The sequence below is a fragment of the Tenrec ecaudatus genome, chromosome 1 (genome assembly GCF_050624435.1).
Source record: "Tenrec ecaudatus isolate mTenEca1 chromosome 1, mTenEca1.hap1, whole genome shotgun sequence".
NCBI classification, from domain to species: domain Eukaryota; kingdom Metazoa; phylum Chordata; class Mammalia; order Afrosoricida; family Tenrecidae; genus Tenrec; species Tenrec ecaudatus.
Window position 1 is genome coordinate 78,085,590 of NC_134530.1, and position 18,051 is coordinate 78,103,640.

Consider the following 18,051-nt stretch of genomic DNA (forward strand, 5'->3'; position numbering starts at 1 on the left):
CCCTCCCCGCTCCCCCCTCTGCCCTGAACCCTTGATAATTTATAAATTATTATTATTTTGTCATATCTTACGTCATCCGATGTTTTCTCTCACCCACTTCTCTGCTGTCCGTCCCCAGGGAGGAGGTTATATGTAGACCTTGTAATCTGTTCCCCCTTTTCCCCTCACCTTCCCTCCACCTTCCTGGTATTGCCACTCTCACCACTGGTCCTGAGGGGTTCATCTGTCCTGGATTCCTTGTTTTTCCAGTTCCTATCTGTGCCAGTGTACATCCTCCTGTCCAGCCGGATATATCAGGTAGAATTGGGATCATGATAATGGGGGTGGGGTGGGAGAAGCATTCAAGAACTAGAGGAAAATTGTATATTTTATCGTTGCTATACTGCACCCTGACTGACTCATCTCCTCCCTGCAGTCCTTCTGCAAGGGGATGTCCATTTCCCACATACCCATTTTCAATGTTTATTTCCTTACCCAACTCAGAAGTTTAAGGATATTGGGAGCAGTCTGTATTTTTAAAAGCCTGATGCTAGAGTTTTACTTAATAGGATATGCGATTCTCTAGTCATCTTCTTTGGTCATTCCGTCTGTGACTGAGTTCTAGGGAATGTGGGCATAAGAAATAGACATCAGAATCAGAATGCTGCTATCTGATGATAAGGTTCCTGTGTCAGACTGCTTATCTAATCGGAGTTGATAGAACTGGACACAGTCAGCCCTTTAGTTTCAGTTTAAACTGAAAGAGTAATAACTTTTTAAATAGATGGATTCAATCCTTGAACAGCCAAATACACTTTCTAAGTGTTTGGAGAATTTATGTTCTCAGGCTAGTGGCTTGTTTCCCTGAAAGTCCCGTCGCTGCGATCCGATCCTCATGTCCGTAGCTGCAACTTCAAAGAAATAAAAAATGCTTTGGGGCAAAACCCATGTGTATTTTTGTAATTCACCCCTGGAAAAAAGCCGAGAGCCCTCCCTTAGCTCCTGTGAATGCTTACTATATACAGGTCGTAATTATCTTGATTTCTCTCTGTAGCTCCGTAAGAACTGCGAATCTGAAAGGCACAGGGTGCCACAACAAAAGCTGATTGGATGACAATAAAGGAAGATTTAGCTTGAATGTACTGTAACAAGCATATTAATTGCTCCTTATAGAAAAAAACCAAATGATTATTCAGTATGTATTTTATAAGGGAAGGAGGGATGTCACATAATCTAGAGTTTCTTTAAACATAGTTAATGCTGTTTGTGTAATGGTTTCTATTTACTGAGTAAAATACCACCTTTCTTGTTCTTGATCTCTAGAACATACTATGGTGTATCTTCTTTGAGTTTCGATTTCCTTTTCTGTAAAATAGCAATCATTCCTAATGATGACTTTGCCACGATCTTCACAGCAATTTCTATGAGGGAGATACTATTATTCACATTTTATCGATAGGGATTTCTATACACCCAAACAAGAACTCCAGAGCAACTAACTCATCCAGTGTTAAATAGTAAATAAGGTTAGAGCTGGGACCAATCTCTAGGTCACGGGCTTAAAAATATTTTTTTAAATCACTTGCTATTTTAATTTCATTGCCTTCAAATGTAGGCACTTAAACTTAGTTATTAGAAAAATTAAATTAATGTAGACTGACTCTAAGAGGCCAGGAGTAACATAATTTACTAAACAAATCTTTGTGGACAGTACCAAAATTTGACAGCAAATTTTATAAGGCATTGTGATAAAATCTGTATGTAAGATTAAAATTAGCATTGAGAATTAACCTAAGAAACTGAAATTTCAGCTGTAAATAAATATAAAATTTTTGTGGCATAAACAAGGAACCCAGGATTTATTTCCATTTTGGGGTATTTACAATGTGTGTGAAAGGAGTTCCTGTGGGAAAAGAAGGCCAATAAGATTTCAGCAAAATCTGGATAGAGCAGAGGTTGTACACTGGTGAATATGGGAGCTGGAGGCACAGGGAATCCAGGGTGGATGATACCTTCAGGACCAGGGTGTGAGGGGCGATGCTGGGAGGGTAGAGGGTGAGTGGGTTGGAAAGGGGGAACCAATTACAAGGATCTATATGTGTCAGAAAAGGGGGTGAAGAGAGACACCAGATAGGGCAAGATATGACAAGATAATAATCTATAAATTATCAAGGGCTCATGAGGGAGGGGAAAAAAGAGGACTTGATGCAAAGGGCTAGGAAGGTAACGAGATGATGTCAGTGGATACGAGGAGTATCTCCCACCTTCCCGATTCTACCACCTGCTTTGTGACCTTGGAAGCCTTTCGAGCCCCTGTTCACTCATCTGTATATTGTAGATAACGTCCACACCTCATGGAGTTACTGTGTATGTTAAAGAAGAGACTGCTGCATGGCTGTTGCTTTGTAAATGTAAACTCTGATGGATGTTTTAGATATTCTTCAACATTTTGCTAAAGCTAAAATGCTGCTTGTTTCTCACCCAGGTCTACTGAATGATGGAACTGTGGGTATTTTCCGGGGCAACCAGATGCGCTTAAAGCGAGCTTGCATTCGCAAAGCAAAGATCTCTGCTGTTGCTTTTCGGAAAGCCTTCTGCCACCACAAGTTAGTGGAACTTGATGCCACAGGGGTGAATGCTGACATCACGATTACAGACATCATCAGCGGGCTTGGCAGTAACAAATGGATCCAGCAAAATCTCCAGTGCCTAGTGCTGAACTCATTGACGCTCTCTCTGGAAGATCCTTACGAACGGTGCTTCAGCCAGCTTTCTGGCCTCCGAGCTCTGAGCATCACCAACGTTCTCTTTTACAATGAAGACCTGGCTGAAGTTGCTTCCTTGCCACGACTAGAGAGCCTGGACATTTCCAACACGTCCATCACAGACATCACTGCTCTGCTGGCTTGCAAAGACCGCCTCAAGTCTCTCACCATGCACCACTTGAAATGTTTGAAAATGACCACAACACAGATACTGGATGTGGTTCAGGAGCTTAAGCATTTGAATCATCTTGACATTTCAGATGATAAACAGTTTACATCAGACATAGCTCTTCGCTTATTGGAACAAAAGGACATCCTACCCAACCTCGTCTCCCTGGATGTCTCTGGGAGAAAACACGTCACAGATAAAGCTGTTGAAGCCTTTGTTCAGCAGCGGCCCAGCATGCAGTTTGTTGGTTTATTGGCCACTGATGCTGGCTACTCTGAATTCCTCACAGGCGAAGGACATTTGAAGGTTAGGCTTTAAAAATGTCTTATTTTGTCAGGCTAATGAACGTCTTAGTTGCATAAGAGTCTGTTAATAATATATGGAATGTGTTCATGAAACAGGATACTGTGTAGTAGAAAGTTTTTACTTAAGACTTTCAGACACTAAAATCCCGGCTTTCTTTGCTTCATGATCCAGAAGATGGTACAATGTATTGGCTTTGAGTTTCCATTTCCTTATTTGTAAAATAGCTATCATTCTTACTTGGCAGAATTTTTCTAAAGAGTAATAAAATTATATATGTAAAGTGCAAGTCTCACAGTAAGTGTTGGGGAAATGATCGTTCTTATGAGGATGAGGATGATGTTTAGATATTTTGAGCCATTTAAGCATACTATTTCTAACAAATAACTTCAAAGAAACTTGGAAACCCTGCTTGAGTTTAAAAATCCCTGAGGAAACTTTTACTGTAGAGATGGTAAATTTTTGCCTTAAAAATATTTTTCATGCATAGAAAGCATCTTTTGAGCATTGGGATTCAAAGATGAAAAACATAAAAGTCTTGCCTCCCAAAAAGCTGCCTGATGGGAGTGGTAATGATTAAATGGTCACAAATAACCCTTAAGTGAAGAATCAAAGTGTGAAAAAAGAAAGGAAGGGGAAAAATTGGAATATAGTTATTGGTATAAGAGAAGAGGTGAACTTCTAGCTGTAGAATTTGGGGCTTTATGGAGAGGATACACGAGAGAGACTGAAGCACAGTATTGTGACAAGTTTGAGACAGACTTTTGTTTCTGACACATACTGTATTTAGTACATGCTTTATATGAGTAGATGTTAGATTTTATGGTCCCTGCTGGTAACAGAGGTTTAAATACTTGACTGTTAACTGAAAGGCTGGCAGTTTAAGCCCCCCAACCATTCTGTGAGAGAAAGATTGATCAGTCTGCTCCTGTAAAGATTACAGACTTGGAAACTGGAGAGGCTAATTCTATGTTGTTTTACAGAGCCACTGTAGGCCGTAATGGACTTGAAGGCAATGAGCTCCGAACCCTATTTTACAGGTGGAAAATACAGGCTCGTAGAAACGATATGATTACTATTAGACCAACGTTTGTACTTAGATCTGTCTGATTCCAGAGCCCTCTTTCCCTCATGCTACCCAGTCCACTTACATAGAAGCATCCTCTGAGTCTACCAGGCAAGACCCCAGAGAAGTGGATTTTGTGACCAAAATGGCAAGGTGTCTTTCCTGATCAGCCAGCATTGGTCCCAAAAAAAAAAAAAAGCTAATAAAAGGTTAGATTTTATCTGATAAAATTCTCAATTCTTAGATTATTTGTAAATTTAAATCTTCACTTTAAAATTGTATGATCGATACACTTTCTTTGACATGGAAAGCAGTTCATACTACGAGTGTATTTTCAAGTGAGAAGTGCAGGTTAGAAGAAAGTAGTATAATATAAACATCCTTTTATATAAACAAAAATAATGTATGAACTGCATATATAAAAGAACAGATTTTTTTAAAAGCAACGACTAACCAACCACAGGTGGGAAGAAAGAGATAGGATTACATGTATTGTTTTTTTTCCTATTAGTTCATTGATAGGTTCCTGTTATTTCAAAATAGAAATATCAGAACTGGCTCTTTCATTGGCTTTAGGCTGTTCTTTTAGTTCTTTTGATGTTTACTATCGCGGTATCGATCACTCTGGGCCAGGCTGCACTGTAACCACAGTGTGGGCGGCTCAAGCTGCCCGACAGCAGCTCCGGAGAAAGATAGGGCGGCCGCACAGGCACAGGTCTGCCCTCAGAAACCCAGTACAGGACTGCTCTGAGTTAGCATCTCCTCGATGGCAGTGGGTTTTTGTTTGTTTGTGTGTTTGTTTTAATGCAGGCTTGTTGTAAAAAGGTCAAACCAGACAGAAGAATATAGAGACTTTTCCTCTCCCCACCACATTCCCCAGAGAGGCTCACTATGAACAGGTTGGTATGTATGTATGCACATACAGACATATGTATGCACATATACACGTATGTGTGTATATTTTAACACAAATGAGCTCATACTAGATACACTGAGATGTGTCATGGGCATCATTTCATAATGCATAGAGATTTGTTTATGCTTTTTTTTTAACTTTCTATTGTGAATTAGGTAGGGGTTTACATATCAGATCATCATTTTTGCATTTAAGAACTTAAGAAACTTATCAAACTTCCCGATGGTTTGCCCTATTCCCCTTCTTCTCCATCTTTTCCCCCTTATCGTCTCTTGTAGGATGTCTCCCCCTTCACCCAAGCTATCGTCTAGCCTATCACTTCCCCTTCCTTCCCTTGCTCTTCTGACCTCGTAACCATCTAAGTGTGCTTCTTCGATATGAACATCTTTATCTTGATTTTGAAAATTAACATTCGTTTCATCCAATATTTGTCCATTTGTTTGTGTAATTTTATTGAGCATAATGCCCTCCAAAACCATCCATGTCATGAGGTGTTTGAGTTTCATTGTTTCTCTTTAAGGATGCATAGTATTCCATTGCGTGAATATACCAAAGTTTATTTTTCCGTTCTTCCACTGATCAGCATTTCGGTTGTTTTGATCTTCTAGCTATTGTGAATAGTGCTGCCGTGAATATGAGTGTGCATATATCAACTTACGCTATATCCTTTATTTCCATAGGGTATATAGCAAGTAGAGCAATTACTGCATCATATGGTATTTTTATTCCTAATTATTTGAGGACACGCTTTACTGCTTTCCACAGTGGCTGCCCTGTTTCACCGTGCGTGAGGGCTGCAGTCCAGTCCCGTGGGGGACTCTTTCCAGCATTGGTTCTTTTCTTTTTAGCTTTGCTATCGAAGCTGGGGTGCGGGGTATCTCACTGTGGTTTTTGACTTGCATGTCTCGGATGGTTAATGATCATGGGCATTTTTCATGTATTTGATCATCTTCTTTGGTGAACTGTTCATTCCTCTGCCCGTTCTTCTTCCTTCTCTTGTTTAAGTGTTTACATTTTCTAGATTTCTGTTCAGAGAAGGCTTGTGTGTTGCTGTGATGTTGAGCAGGTTTAAGTGAGCCTGCTTGAGCGAGTAGGACAGATTAGGAAGAAAAACCTGACAATCTAGTTCTAAACTCTCAGCCAGGGAAAACCCCTGGCTCATACCAGCTCCATTCTCTTATGTATTGAGTTGCTGTAAATCGGGGCCGACTCGCAGCAGCAGCAGCTAACAACAGTATTGTAGCAGAAGTTGAAAGAGCAATGCGCTGCGTCCCTTTCATGTTCTCTAGGCTGCTTCAAATTACAGTCGGATTCCATGTGCCTTCCGGAGTGACACAATTTTTTAAATATTTGATTTTTACAAAAACTATTCTATATAACTAGTACCCAAAAGAGTTAATCTTTCAACTTCGTGAGATCCCCCTGTGTGTGTGTGTGTGTGTGTGTGTGTGTGTGTGTGTTTTAACCCTTCTAGTCATAAAAGTAAATATAACAGATCACACATAACAAGACCCATTGCCATCTGCCATTCTGGCTCATAGCCCCCCTTTGTAGGATTTCTGAGACTGTCCGTCTTTATGGGGACAGCCATCCTCATCTTTGTTCCTAAGGAGTAGCTGGTAGGTTTGAACCATTGGCCCTGTGGTTAGCATTTCATGCCTAACCATTGTGCCACCCGCTCTCCTTCGCTTCACGGGTATCGCTGACTGAATGAAAACAGGTGAACTGACTTGAAACTGCCGTTCAAGTTGATTAATAAGGACAACTTTGCTCCCAGTCCCAGAAACTCGTCAGTGAGCCCCATCTCAATCATAAAACCCCCTCTCCTCTCACATGCATCACCTTTATATCAATCACATCTTTGACTTGCTTTATAGTTCTAGATGCTTAGTGTATCTTACCCATTTTTTTAAATTACAGTTTATCTTTTGAGTATCTTTTACTTTATAGATCCTCTTCCATCCCTTTTTTTTCCCCTTATAATTTGTCTGTTGAGCAGTTCAGTAGCGTTTCCTACAGTCTGGGTTTTACTAAATTTATTCTCTTCATGTGGACCAGTAACTGGCAGTTACATTTGGTAATCAGTTTCAGGTAAACAGTTTCTTGGCAGGAACCTTAGGTGTTGTGATCTTTCGTTCTCCAAACCCCATGTCATTGAGTTAATTCCGACTCGGAGCAACCTCACAAAGTTTCCAAGGCTGTCAATCTTTTGGAGAGCAGAAAGATGGAGGACTTAAACTAGAGTAGAACCTCTTGGCATTGTTGAATGAAAGTTTGGTAAAGTAGCATATCAGTGTGATGAATAGTTACTGAGTGGTTATCTGAGCCAAGCACAGCGCGAGATATTGGTCTACAGTGGTGAATGAGTACATCTAGTGAGGGATTACAACGTTCATTAGATACTAGAAATATTTCACTCGGGGTGTGTGGGGAAGGGGGAAATAGGGAGCAAAAAAAGGAAATATTTCACTTGAATTAGGAAGGATGAATAGAAATTAGTCAGGCAAAGAGAGGAAGAAGATTCTAGGTAGAGAAACGTTTTATGCTCAAAAGTGCTGGGAAAGAACGTGGCTTGTTAAGAGATCAGGACAAACAGGCCAGTGTAGCTAGGGGGAGGGTAGGTAAGGACCTAACCCAGGGTCAGAGGCCTCAGCCCCAAGCCCACGACGACCCAGAGAACTCTGACTCACAGGGATCTTCCACAGGGTTTCCGAGTCTAAGTATAAAGTGTTAAACATCTCGAGAGTTATTTTAGGTGCAACGTAAAGATTTTTGCCCAGAGGCTTACACTGGAGTCTGAACCCGTATATTCTACAGTTCTTTATTTAGCACTGCCCTCAGGGTGGTTATGCTTATAACTGAACAGGAAAATAATCGTTCCCATTTGTTTCAAACCTTCGTAGCTGTCCTGGATACTGTGTATTTCAAAGAGACAGTTAAAGGACTGAAAAGAATCCTAAGAGCTTATCTTTTGTTTCTGTTCACAGGTGTCCGGCGAAGCCAACGAAACCCAGATCGCGGAAGCACTGAAACGATACAGCGAGCGAGCTTTCTTTGTCCGAGAAGCTCTCTTCCACCTTTTTAGCCTGACTCACGTGATGGAGAAAACAAAGCCAGAAATTTTAAAGGTAAGACTTGGAAAAAGGATGTTTCTTAAATGCTCTCCCTCAGTATGTGATGACTTTGTGATGAAGATTTCTTTAAAATGTTTATTTATAAGTTAATTTATAAAAATGTTTTTATTTATAATAGGCTTATTGAAGAAGAGCAAGTAGTTACATGAATGATGATGGAGTGTTATACTAATCTCATTAATCTATATATAAGTACCTTTCAATGCATAATTAATTACCCAAAATCAATGACTAATCTGATATATGACTGGATTCAAGACACTGCATTTTATTTTGACCCTGTAGTACTTCCCATATTACCTCTTGATAAATACGGTATTGGAATTCCATAAAGCTTTTTCCATGCTGCTTATGAATTTCCTGTGCTTATGTAACCTGATCCATGTTATTACTCAACTAAGAATTTTAAACAAGATAGCTTTTGAAGGACAAAGAAAGAGTTCTTAGTTGATTACTTAGAGCAATGTTTGTCAACATGTGGTCCTTTCACTACCAAAAGCAAGTGATTGTGTACCTGTTTTCAAAAAGCATTTTTGTTCACCCCACCATAAGAATTTTAGATTTAAAAAAAAAACTTTAGATTTAATAGGTCCCTGAATGAGATGCAGGAATCTGCATTTTAATAAGCCCCAAGATAATTATTAGGTACATTCAATTTTGAAAACCACCAAGTATGGAGCTATATTATATTTGATACCTCATTTAGTGGTCACAACAATCCTAAGAGGTTGGTTTTATCTCCTGTCTTATAGATTGTGTAACTGAGGATCTGTGAAGTTAATTAACAATAAGTCAGTGACAGGGACACAATTGACTTACCGTCCTAAGCATCTTAATTTTGAGAATGGGGCGTTTCAATAGGAACCAGGATAATTTCCGCCCATAGAATGTTATTCCCTATACCTCTGACTCTCCATCCACACCAGCAAGTGTTAGTACTCGAGGGGTCAATGCATTGCCCCTCTTTTGGGTTTTGTTTTGTCTGCCATGAAGCTAAGCAATTAAAGACTAGACCTCTTGTCTTTGTTGGGACTTCTGATCTGAAACATTTACTAATTCATCCAACACATACTTAATGAGACCAACTATTTGGCAGGCATCGTCCTGGTACCTGTATTAGGTCAGGGAATAAACAGGCAAAGAGGCCTGCTCTCAAGAAGCTTTCATCTGTGTTAAGACATAAGTAAATAAGTGAAACAACAACATAAAAAGTAGAAGTTATTGCTATGTAAATTGAATTATTAAAGCAGTAAAATATCAATCAAAATAAGAGGAATCTGGAATGTGAAGATGGGGAGGAGATGACAATCTTTCTGAGTGTATGAAATACGAACAAAGACTAGAGGGAGGTAAGGGAGCCATCTGGTGGAAGAGTGACTCAAGGAGTAGAGTAGAGCTTCCAAAAAAACGTTCTGTTACGGGGGAAGTTTTCTACAGCTGCTGCCCAATACAATTGCCACCAGTCACACAGAGTTATTGAGCACTTGAAATCTAGCTGATGTGACTGTGAAACTAAATTTTTATATTTTTTCATTTTAGTTTAGATAGGATCATAAAGTAGCCACATATGGCTATAGATGCTGCGTTGGACAGTGAAGATGTAGCCAAGCTGTAGGTAGGAGCACAAGGAAGGAGTGAAAGCATTAATGATAGTCCTGCAGTGACAAGAGCAGGGGTGATAGATAAAATCAAGCAGGAAATGGAAGTCCAGGTTAAATAGAGCCTTCTAAGCCATTGGAGGGTATTTAGCAGAGACTTGACGTGATCTGATTATGTTAAGTAGTGCTCCTTCACTTTGAGGATGTATTACAGGAGGGTAACAGTAGAAGAGAGACCTGTTTACACAGCAGGTAAGAGCCGATGGTCCCTCTGATCAAGGAAGTGGTAGTAGAAATGATGAGAAATGATCATTTACTGTATGTTTTTTGAAGGAAGAGCTAATAGTAATCTCTGAAGGATTGGGGGTAAGAATGTTGGGGTAAAAGAGTAATTAAGAAATGTCTCAAGATTTTTAGCTTGAGTACAGGAAGAGGAACACTTTTCATTATCTGAGATAAGTAAGGCAAAGAAAAGAAAACTGGGAGAAGCTGTGGAAGAGTAGAATTCAGCTTTGAACTTTGAGATAAGTTTGAGACAGCCACAAGAAATGTCAATTATACCAATAGATAAATGATTCAAACTTTTAAGAGAGAAGTTTGGGTTGAAATTTTGCCTTTAAAAATCATCCTAGCCTGGTGGGACTCAATCAAGGGCAATGTAGCAGCGAGGAATTACTAAACCCGAATGAAGGCTAACATGATGGTGGGACAAGAGGGAAGTAAAAAGGAAATAGAGGAAAGAACCAGGAAGCAAAGGACATTTATAGAAGCCTAAATACGGCCATGTACATATGTAAATATATATAATGAGAGGGGAATAGAACTATGCACTCATATCTATATGTTAAGAATTCATGTTGCAGATGGACATTGGACCTCAACTCAAGTACTCCCTTAACACAAGAACACTTTATTCTAACAATCTGGCATTCTGTGATGCTCACCTTCCCAACACGATTACTGAAGACAAAATGGGTGCATAAGCAATTGTGGTGAAGAAAGCTGATGGTGCACAGCTATTAAAAGAGATGGCATCTGGGGTCGTAAAGGCTTGAAGATAAACAAGCAGCCATCTAGCTCAGAAGCAACAAAGCCCACATGGAAGAAGCACACCAGCCTGTGTGGTCATGAGGTGTCAATTTGATTAGGTAGCAGGCATCTAAGACCCAGCATAAAAATATACCCAAGGTAAAAAGAGGTGGGAGGGACATAGAAGGGAGACCCAATGCCCATCTGTAGGCAATTGGACATCCGCTCACAGAGGGGTCACATGGAGGAGATGAGCCAGGCAGGGTGCAGTGTAGCACCAGTGAAACACACAACTTTCCTCTAGCTCTTTGGTGCTTCCTCTCTCCTGCTATCATGACCTCAATTCTACCCTGCAAATCAGATTAGACCAGAGCATGCACAGGGAATCCAGAACAGATAAAGCCCTGGGGCCAACAAGATAAGTAGAGATACCAGGAGGATTAGGGGAGGGTGTGGGGGAGAAAGGGGGAATCAATCACAAGGATCAATCTAGAACTCCCTCCCAAGGGATGAATAACAGAAAAGTGGGTGAGGGGCAATGGAGAATGAGGTAAGAGGAGGAAAAAATAATCTATTAACTTATCAAGGGTTCTTGAGGAAGAGTGGACGGGGGAGGGAGGGGGAAGAAATGGGGAGCTGACATCAGGGGCTCAAGTGGGAAGAGAATGCTTTCAAAATGATGATGGCGGCATATGTGCAAATGTGCTTGACACACTGGAGGAATGTATGGAATGTGATAAGAGATGTAAGAGCCCCCAATAAAAGTATTTTTTTTTAAAAAATTCATCCTATACAGATGGAAGGAGGGAGTATAGATATTAAAGAGAGAGGAAGGCTCACCAAGTAAACATTGAATTGCTTCAACATTGGGGGACGAGGAGGAGAGAGCAGAGGAGACTGAGGAGGAGTCTTGGGTAGAAGGAATACCAGATAACTAAGCAGTGCTGCTGCTGCTGTTAGGAGCTGTGGAGTCAATTTTGCGTCACCACAACCGTGTAAGACAGAGTGGAGCTGCCCCATAACGTTTCCCAGGCTGTGATATTTATGAGAACACATCACCAGGTCTTTTCTCTCTCGATCCATTGGTGCATTCCAACCGCCATAGTGTGAGAGCTAAATGAAGAATGTTTATCAAGGAAGAGGGAATGGGAAAGGTGAATGGAGGGAGAAAAATGCAAAAGTATAGGTAGGGTTTTTAAGAATTTTACTGCTGGGGGAGTGGGAAGAGAGGGGGAAAATGAGCTGATGCCAGGGGCTTAAGTGGAGAGCAGATGTTTTGAGAATGATGAGGGCAACGAATGTACGAATGTGCTTTACACATGGATGGATGGATGGATTGTGATAAGAGTTGTATGAGCCCCCAATAAAATGATTTTTTTAAAAAGAATTTTACTGCTAAGGGGGCCTGGCGGGGGGAAGGTAATTCTCAAAAGAAGTGAACTCAAAAGAGACTTTTTCTTTTACAGTGGAGGAAGTAGTAGCGTGTTGGTTTGCTGGGTAAGAACGATCTAATGGAGAATAGAGACTTGATGTAGAGTAGGAGGGGAGAACCATCTATGAAATGTCCTTGTGTAGACAAGCAGGGAGGGATCTGGGTAATCAGAAGAATTAGCTTTGGTGAAGTCCCCTGAAAGGCCATTTGTGGAAAGAGGGAGACAAGTAATCTGGTAGGTGGATAGATGAGAAGTTGGCAGATGACGTTCTTGTCTAATTGCTCAAGCTTTGTCTGTGCAGTTGTAAGCACAGTTTCACCTGAGAGTGAGTAATGAGAAGGGATTGTTGGGAGTTTGAGGGAGAGGGGACGGTGAGAAATAATTGTCCAGAGGAGAGGGGATCAGTTTTACTGCACTCTAACTTCAGCAGTATTCTCAAGGTAGGATGAGAGTACCTGCTATGTAACAAGTACTATCTTTGTCTTAGAAATGCATGGGTGAATTATCTGTACAGAACTCATTCCTTAGCCTTACAGAAAATTTCTGGACATGAATAACTTGATACTTGCTTTTTCCAGATGAGCAAGAACTACAAAAGTATGTGTGAGTAACTGCTAGGTTCTAGGCTTTTTGCACTTGAGGATGAACAAGATATTTAAGATATCTTTGAAATTTTTATATCATAGACCTACAAAGGAATGTTGCTATGTGAAGAAGGCTTGTATTTATAAAATGGATTAAGAAGACTTTTTTTTCCTAACTCTCCTAGCTTGTGGTTACTGGGATGAGAAACCACCCTATGAATTTGCCAGTGCAGCTGGCTGCAAGCGCCTGTGTGTTTAACTTAACCAAGCAGGATCTTGCTACAGGAATGCCCGTACGACTCCTGGCTGATGTGACCCATTTGCTGCTCAAAGCCATGGAACATTTTCCTAATCATCAGCAGGTAAGCATAAGGGAATCCCCATTCAAACAGATCTTTTAGTGTCTCACCCAGTCTCTGTACTGCCTCAAGACTTATATTCAGTTCCAATTTTGTAAACCAAGGATGGAAGTTCAAATACTTTGGAAGCTGTAACATATAAATATGTGGTATGACTGGGTGTATGATAACAGAAAAATGGGTAACTGCATAAAATTGTTTAAATCCAAATGTTGGGCAAAATGAGCAAAGCATTCAAAGCTTCTCCTCTACCTGCATCTCAGTAAAGAGGAAAAGAGCATTCACTGTGAACCAGGCTTGGTCAAGTGCTAGGATATAGGGATGAGCGAGATTTTTCATTTCTAGGAAGTACATAATCCATCTTCTTTTCATAATGACATCTAAAAAGGCTAACTGAATCATTTTTAAGTCATTTAAAATTTGGTAGTGAGACTATAGATAAGAGCCCAAAACACAAGGAATCCAGGATAGATAAACCCCTCAGGGCCAACAATGTGATTAGAGGTACAAGGAGGATTAGGGGAAGGTAGGGGAGGAAAGGGGGAATCGATCATAGGGATCAACATATAACCCCTCCCAGGGGAACGGACAACAGAAAAGTGGGTGAAGGGCAACAGAGGACTATGTAAAATATGAAAATAATAATCTATGACTTATCAAGGGTTCATGAGGGAGGGCAGGTGGGGAGGGAAAGGGGGGAATGAGGAGCTGATATCAAGGGCTCAAGTAGAAAGAAAATGCTTTAAAAATGATTGTGGCAGCATATGTGCACATGTACTTGACAATGGATGAATGTATAGATGGTGATAAGAGATGTAAGAGCCCCCAATAAAAGTATTTAATAAAAAAATTTAGTAGTGAGTTGAAAAATTATTGAAAATACTCAGAAGTCCACAAAACCAAGTGAAAATGAGATTCAGTGTGGTGAATGAACCATTTAAGGCCCCTACTTTCCCCACTTCTAACAGGTCCTATGCTAGTTGTACTTTAGGCATTTTGTTTTTTAACCCCAGTTGCTTGAGGAAGCCATGTCAGAAAACAAAACTCAACCCCCACTCAATGTGTAAAGCCTAATAGAAGACTCTTTACAGAAAGCTGTGAACTCTCCCCAGAAAGGTACACACGGTATTATAGATGAATCTGACAAATTAGAAAAGCAAGAAGTAAGGAAATACTAAAAATAAGAAAATAGTCTAGATTAAATTGAAAACAAATGTATCACTGAATTATAGATCAGCTTTGCCAGAAATTGAGTATTTGAACTTTTTAATAATATTGAGGAATCTGACACAATTGAAAATTGAGCGAGAATGCATATAAACAAATTAGCAAATGGGGTAGAGAGGTAGGGGGAATGACTAATGGACATTGGTTACTTTTGGGTTGATAAAAATTTCTAAAATTGTGGTAATGGTTTCACAACTCTCTGGATATACTAATATAAGTCAAGCATTGCTACTAAGGTTCTAATTCATATACACATGCGTTTATTAAACCAAAACGTTCTCAAATATGTCCCTACAATCAGTGAATGACTGCAGACACTTTCTGTCAATAATAGTCTTGTCTTAGTCTCATTTCAAACTAGCTGCTATGGAGTTGATACTGACTCATAGTGAGTGATCCTATAGGATAAGTGCCTAAAAAAAGGGTGTAATCAGAATAATCAGCCAAATGCAAGGGAGAGAGATCATCTTAGAAGGTGCTAACTGTTTTGGGGGTTCCCACAGGGAAAGCCTTGATAAATTTCTGCAGGGGTCACAGGACAATCACAAAGGCCTATTATGAAGGAAATTGAAAACTCCATTGATGAGAAAAAGACCTGGAAAATTGCACCAAGATTTTCTCCCATTACCAGGATGTACATACTCATTCATGGGGCGCCAGGGCTGTCTTGTGAGGATTTTGTCGGGAGACACCATGCTCCATCAAGCCTAGAACCAAGGGCATTGCTGCCCCGAGTTCTTTTTGTTTCCAAAACTCAAAGAACATTTAAAAGGAAGGTGATTTGAATCCCTTGAGGCTGCCCAAACTGCCATTTTGATTATGGTATAAATCAAAGTATGTAGAATTCTTCGGGGAAGGAACAAAGAGATGGAAGCACCACATGCAGAAGTGTACAAACCAAGAATTTGTTGAGAAACATTAGGCTCACATTTAGTTTATTTGTTTTTTTTCAATTAAAGCTTTCTATGGTTCAGTATAAATAATTTTGAAATACCCTTAGTAAAAAAGGCATTGACTTGTATACTTAAGTAGGTGAATTCTATGGAATGTAAATTATATCTCAATAAAGCTATTTTTCTTTAAAATAACGTCCACAACATTTGCGATGCCCACAAATTAGAAACAACCAAATGTACATCAGCTTGGGTTTAGTTATACAGTGGAATATTTCTTTTTTTAATTAATTAATTTATTTATTTGTTTTTTTAACAGTGGAATATTTCAAGTAATAAATTTTAAATGAAATTAGTGATTCGAAATAGTTACAAATATAGGCTAAAACTTGGATCATGCTCAATAACAAGTTAAATATAAAAAACTTCTAAGAGTCCATTCGGTGTAATTCCATTTACTTAAAGTTCAGGAACTACATGATACATTTTTTAAATAAAAAAATCAAGCTCACTCTCATCAAGTTAATTCTGATTCATAGCAATCCAACATGGCAGGTTCGAATTGCTGTGAGTTTCTAAGACCACAAAGCCTTATGGGAGTAGAAAGCCTCTCCTTTCTCCCACGGAGCAGCTGGTGGTTTTAAACTGCTGGTGTTTAGCAGCCCAATGTGTAACCACTACGAAACCAGGGCACCTGCATTGTCTAAAAATGTATTAAATATGTGTTAAAACAGTTTTAATGGTTGCAGGGAGGAGACAAGCCAGTCAGGGTGCAGTGTAGCAACAATGAAACTTACAACTTTCCTCGAGTTCCTAAATGCTTCCTTCCTTCACCCACTATCATCCCAATTCTGCCTTATGAATCTGACTAGATCAGAGGATGTTCACTGGTACAGATAGCAACTGGAAACACAGGGAACACAGGCCAGTGGGTTGGAAGTCTGTGGATCCAGTGGTGTTGTAAGCATCTCAGCTGGCAGGGGTCTCTACTCAAGTTCTCCCTCAATGCAAAAATACTTTTGTTTTAATAACCTGGCACTCTGTCATGCTCACCTTCCTGACAATCATTGAAGTCTAAATGGGTGCATAAGCAAATATTGTGAAGAAGGCTAATGGTGCCCAGCTATTAAAAGAGATAGCATCTGGGGTCTTAATAGCTTGAAGTTAAACAAGCGACCATCTTGCAGGGCTGCAACAAAGCCCACAGGGAAGAAACACACCAGCCTGGGTGATCACAAGGTGTCAACAGGTTCAAGTATCAGGCATCAGAAGATCCAAAACAAACAATCATATCGATGCAAACGAGCAGGGTCGGAGTAGAGACCTAAAGCCCATCTGTAGACAATTGGACATCCTCTCACAGAAGGGTCACAAGGAAGGGACGAGCCAGCCAGGGTGTGTTATAGCACAGACTAAACACACAACATTCCTTTAGTTCTTTAACGTTCCCCACCACCACCACTATCATGACCCGGTTCTACCTTACAAATCTGGCTAGACTGGAGCATGTACACGGTACAAATAAGAGCTCTGAATAAGCAGAATCCAGGACAGATAAACCCCTCAGGAACAATAATGGGAGTAGTGATACCATGAGGGTAGTGAGAAGGTGGGGGGAGAATTATTAATGCCTAACCGCTCCTCCAGGGGGACAAACAACAGAGATATGGGTGAAGGGAGATAGCATACCGTGTAAGATATGAAAATAATTTATAGATTATCAAGGGGTCATGAGGGTAGTAGGGTGGAGGAGGGAGGGAAAAAAAGAGGAGCTGATACCAAGGACTCAGGTAGAAAGAAAATGTCTTGAAAATGATTATGCCAACCTATGTACAAATGTGCTTGATAGTATTGTATGGATTAAGAGCCATAAAAGCCCCCAGTAAAATGATTTATTTTTTTTAAAAAGTGCTCCCTTGACAAAAACTTTTGTACTATAACTCATAATTGAGAACAAAGTGTTGCAGTCTTTTGGGGGTCATTCCAGTCCTTCCAGGGGACAATATCACCAACTTTAGGAACCACTCTGAGAGAAAACAGTAGCAAATAAAGAGGGGCAAATACAGCATGCTAATAAGATACTGCTTTTCTTCAACTAGGTGGTAAAAGGTGTTTGTGGTGTCATTATTCCGTACACCCTTGCTGTTCAGAACATGCTCTGCTGATTAGCTGTAGTGGCATTTCCTGGGAGCTTATTAGAAATGGAGAAAAGCAGATTTATCCATGTCTTATTAGATCCCTTTCATAGATCTCAGGTGAATTATATGCACACAGAAGTTCCTGATCCACTAGTTACCTGTCAGTTATACTGTGGTGCCTTTCCTGTTGCTGTGATGCTGTAAGCTGGACCAATCAGCTTTCACATCAGTCAGGTCACCCATGGGGGACGGGTTTCAGTGGAGCTTCCAGTCTAAGACTAACTCGGAAGAAGGAATGGACTGCCTACTTCAGAGGTATTAACCACTGAAAACCTTAGGAATAACTGTGGCAGTAACAATAGCCTGTCAACTTGTGAAGGGGTGGAGTCTAGCCTGTCAATCAGGCCATAGCCAATGAGGCCTCTGTGTGGGCATGGCCTTCTCCTGAGGATTGTGGG

At 40.2% G+C, this 18,051-nt stretch overlaps 1 protein-coding gene across 1 annotated transcript in view; it reads left to right on the forward strand.

Moving 5' to 3' along the window:
• ZYG11B (zyg-11 family member B, cell cycle regulator) overlaps nucleotides 1-18,051 on the forward strand; it is a 94,520-nt gene that overhangs the window by 38,392 nt on the left and 38,077 nt on the right. The window contains exons 3-5 of the mRNA XM_075556184.1: nucleotides 2,465-3,219; nucleotides 8,186-8,326; nucleotides 13,162-13,338. Of these exons, the coding sequence (XP_075412299.1) occupies nucleotides 2,465-3,219; nucleotides 8,186-8,326; nucleotides 13,162-13,338 (1,073 nt within the window). The remainder of the gene's footprint in view (nucleotides 1-2,464; nucleotides 3,220-8,185; nucleotides 8,327-13,161; nucleotides 13,339-18,051) is intronic.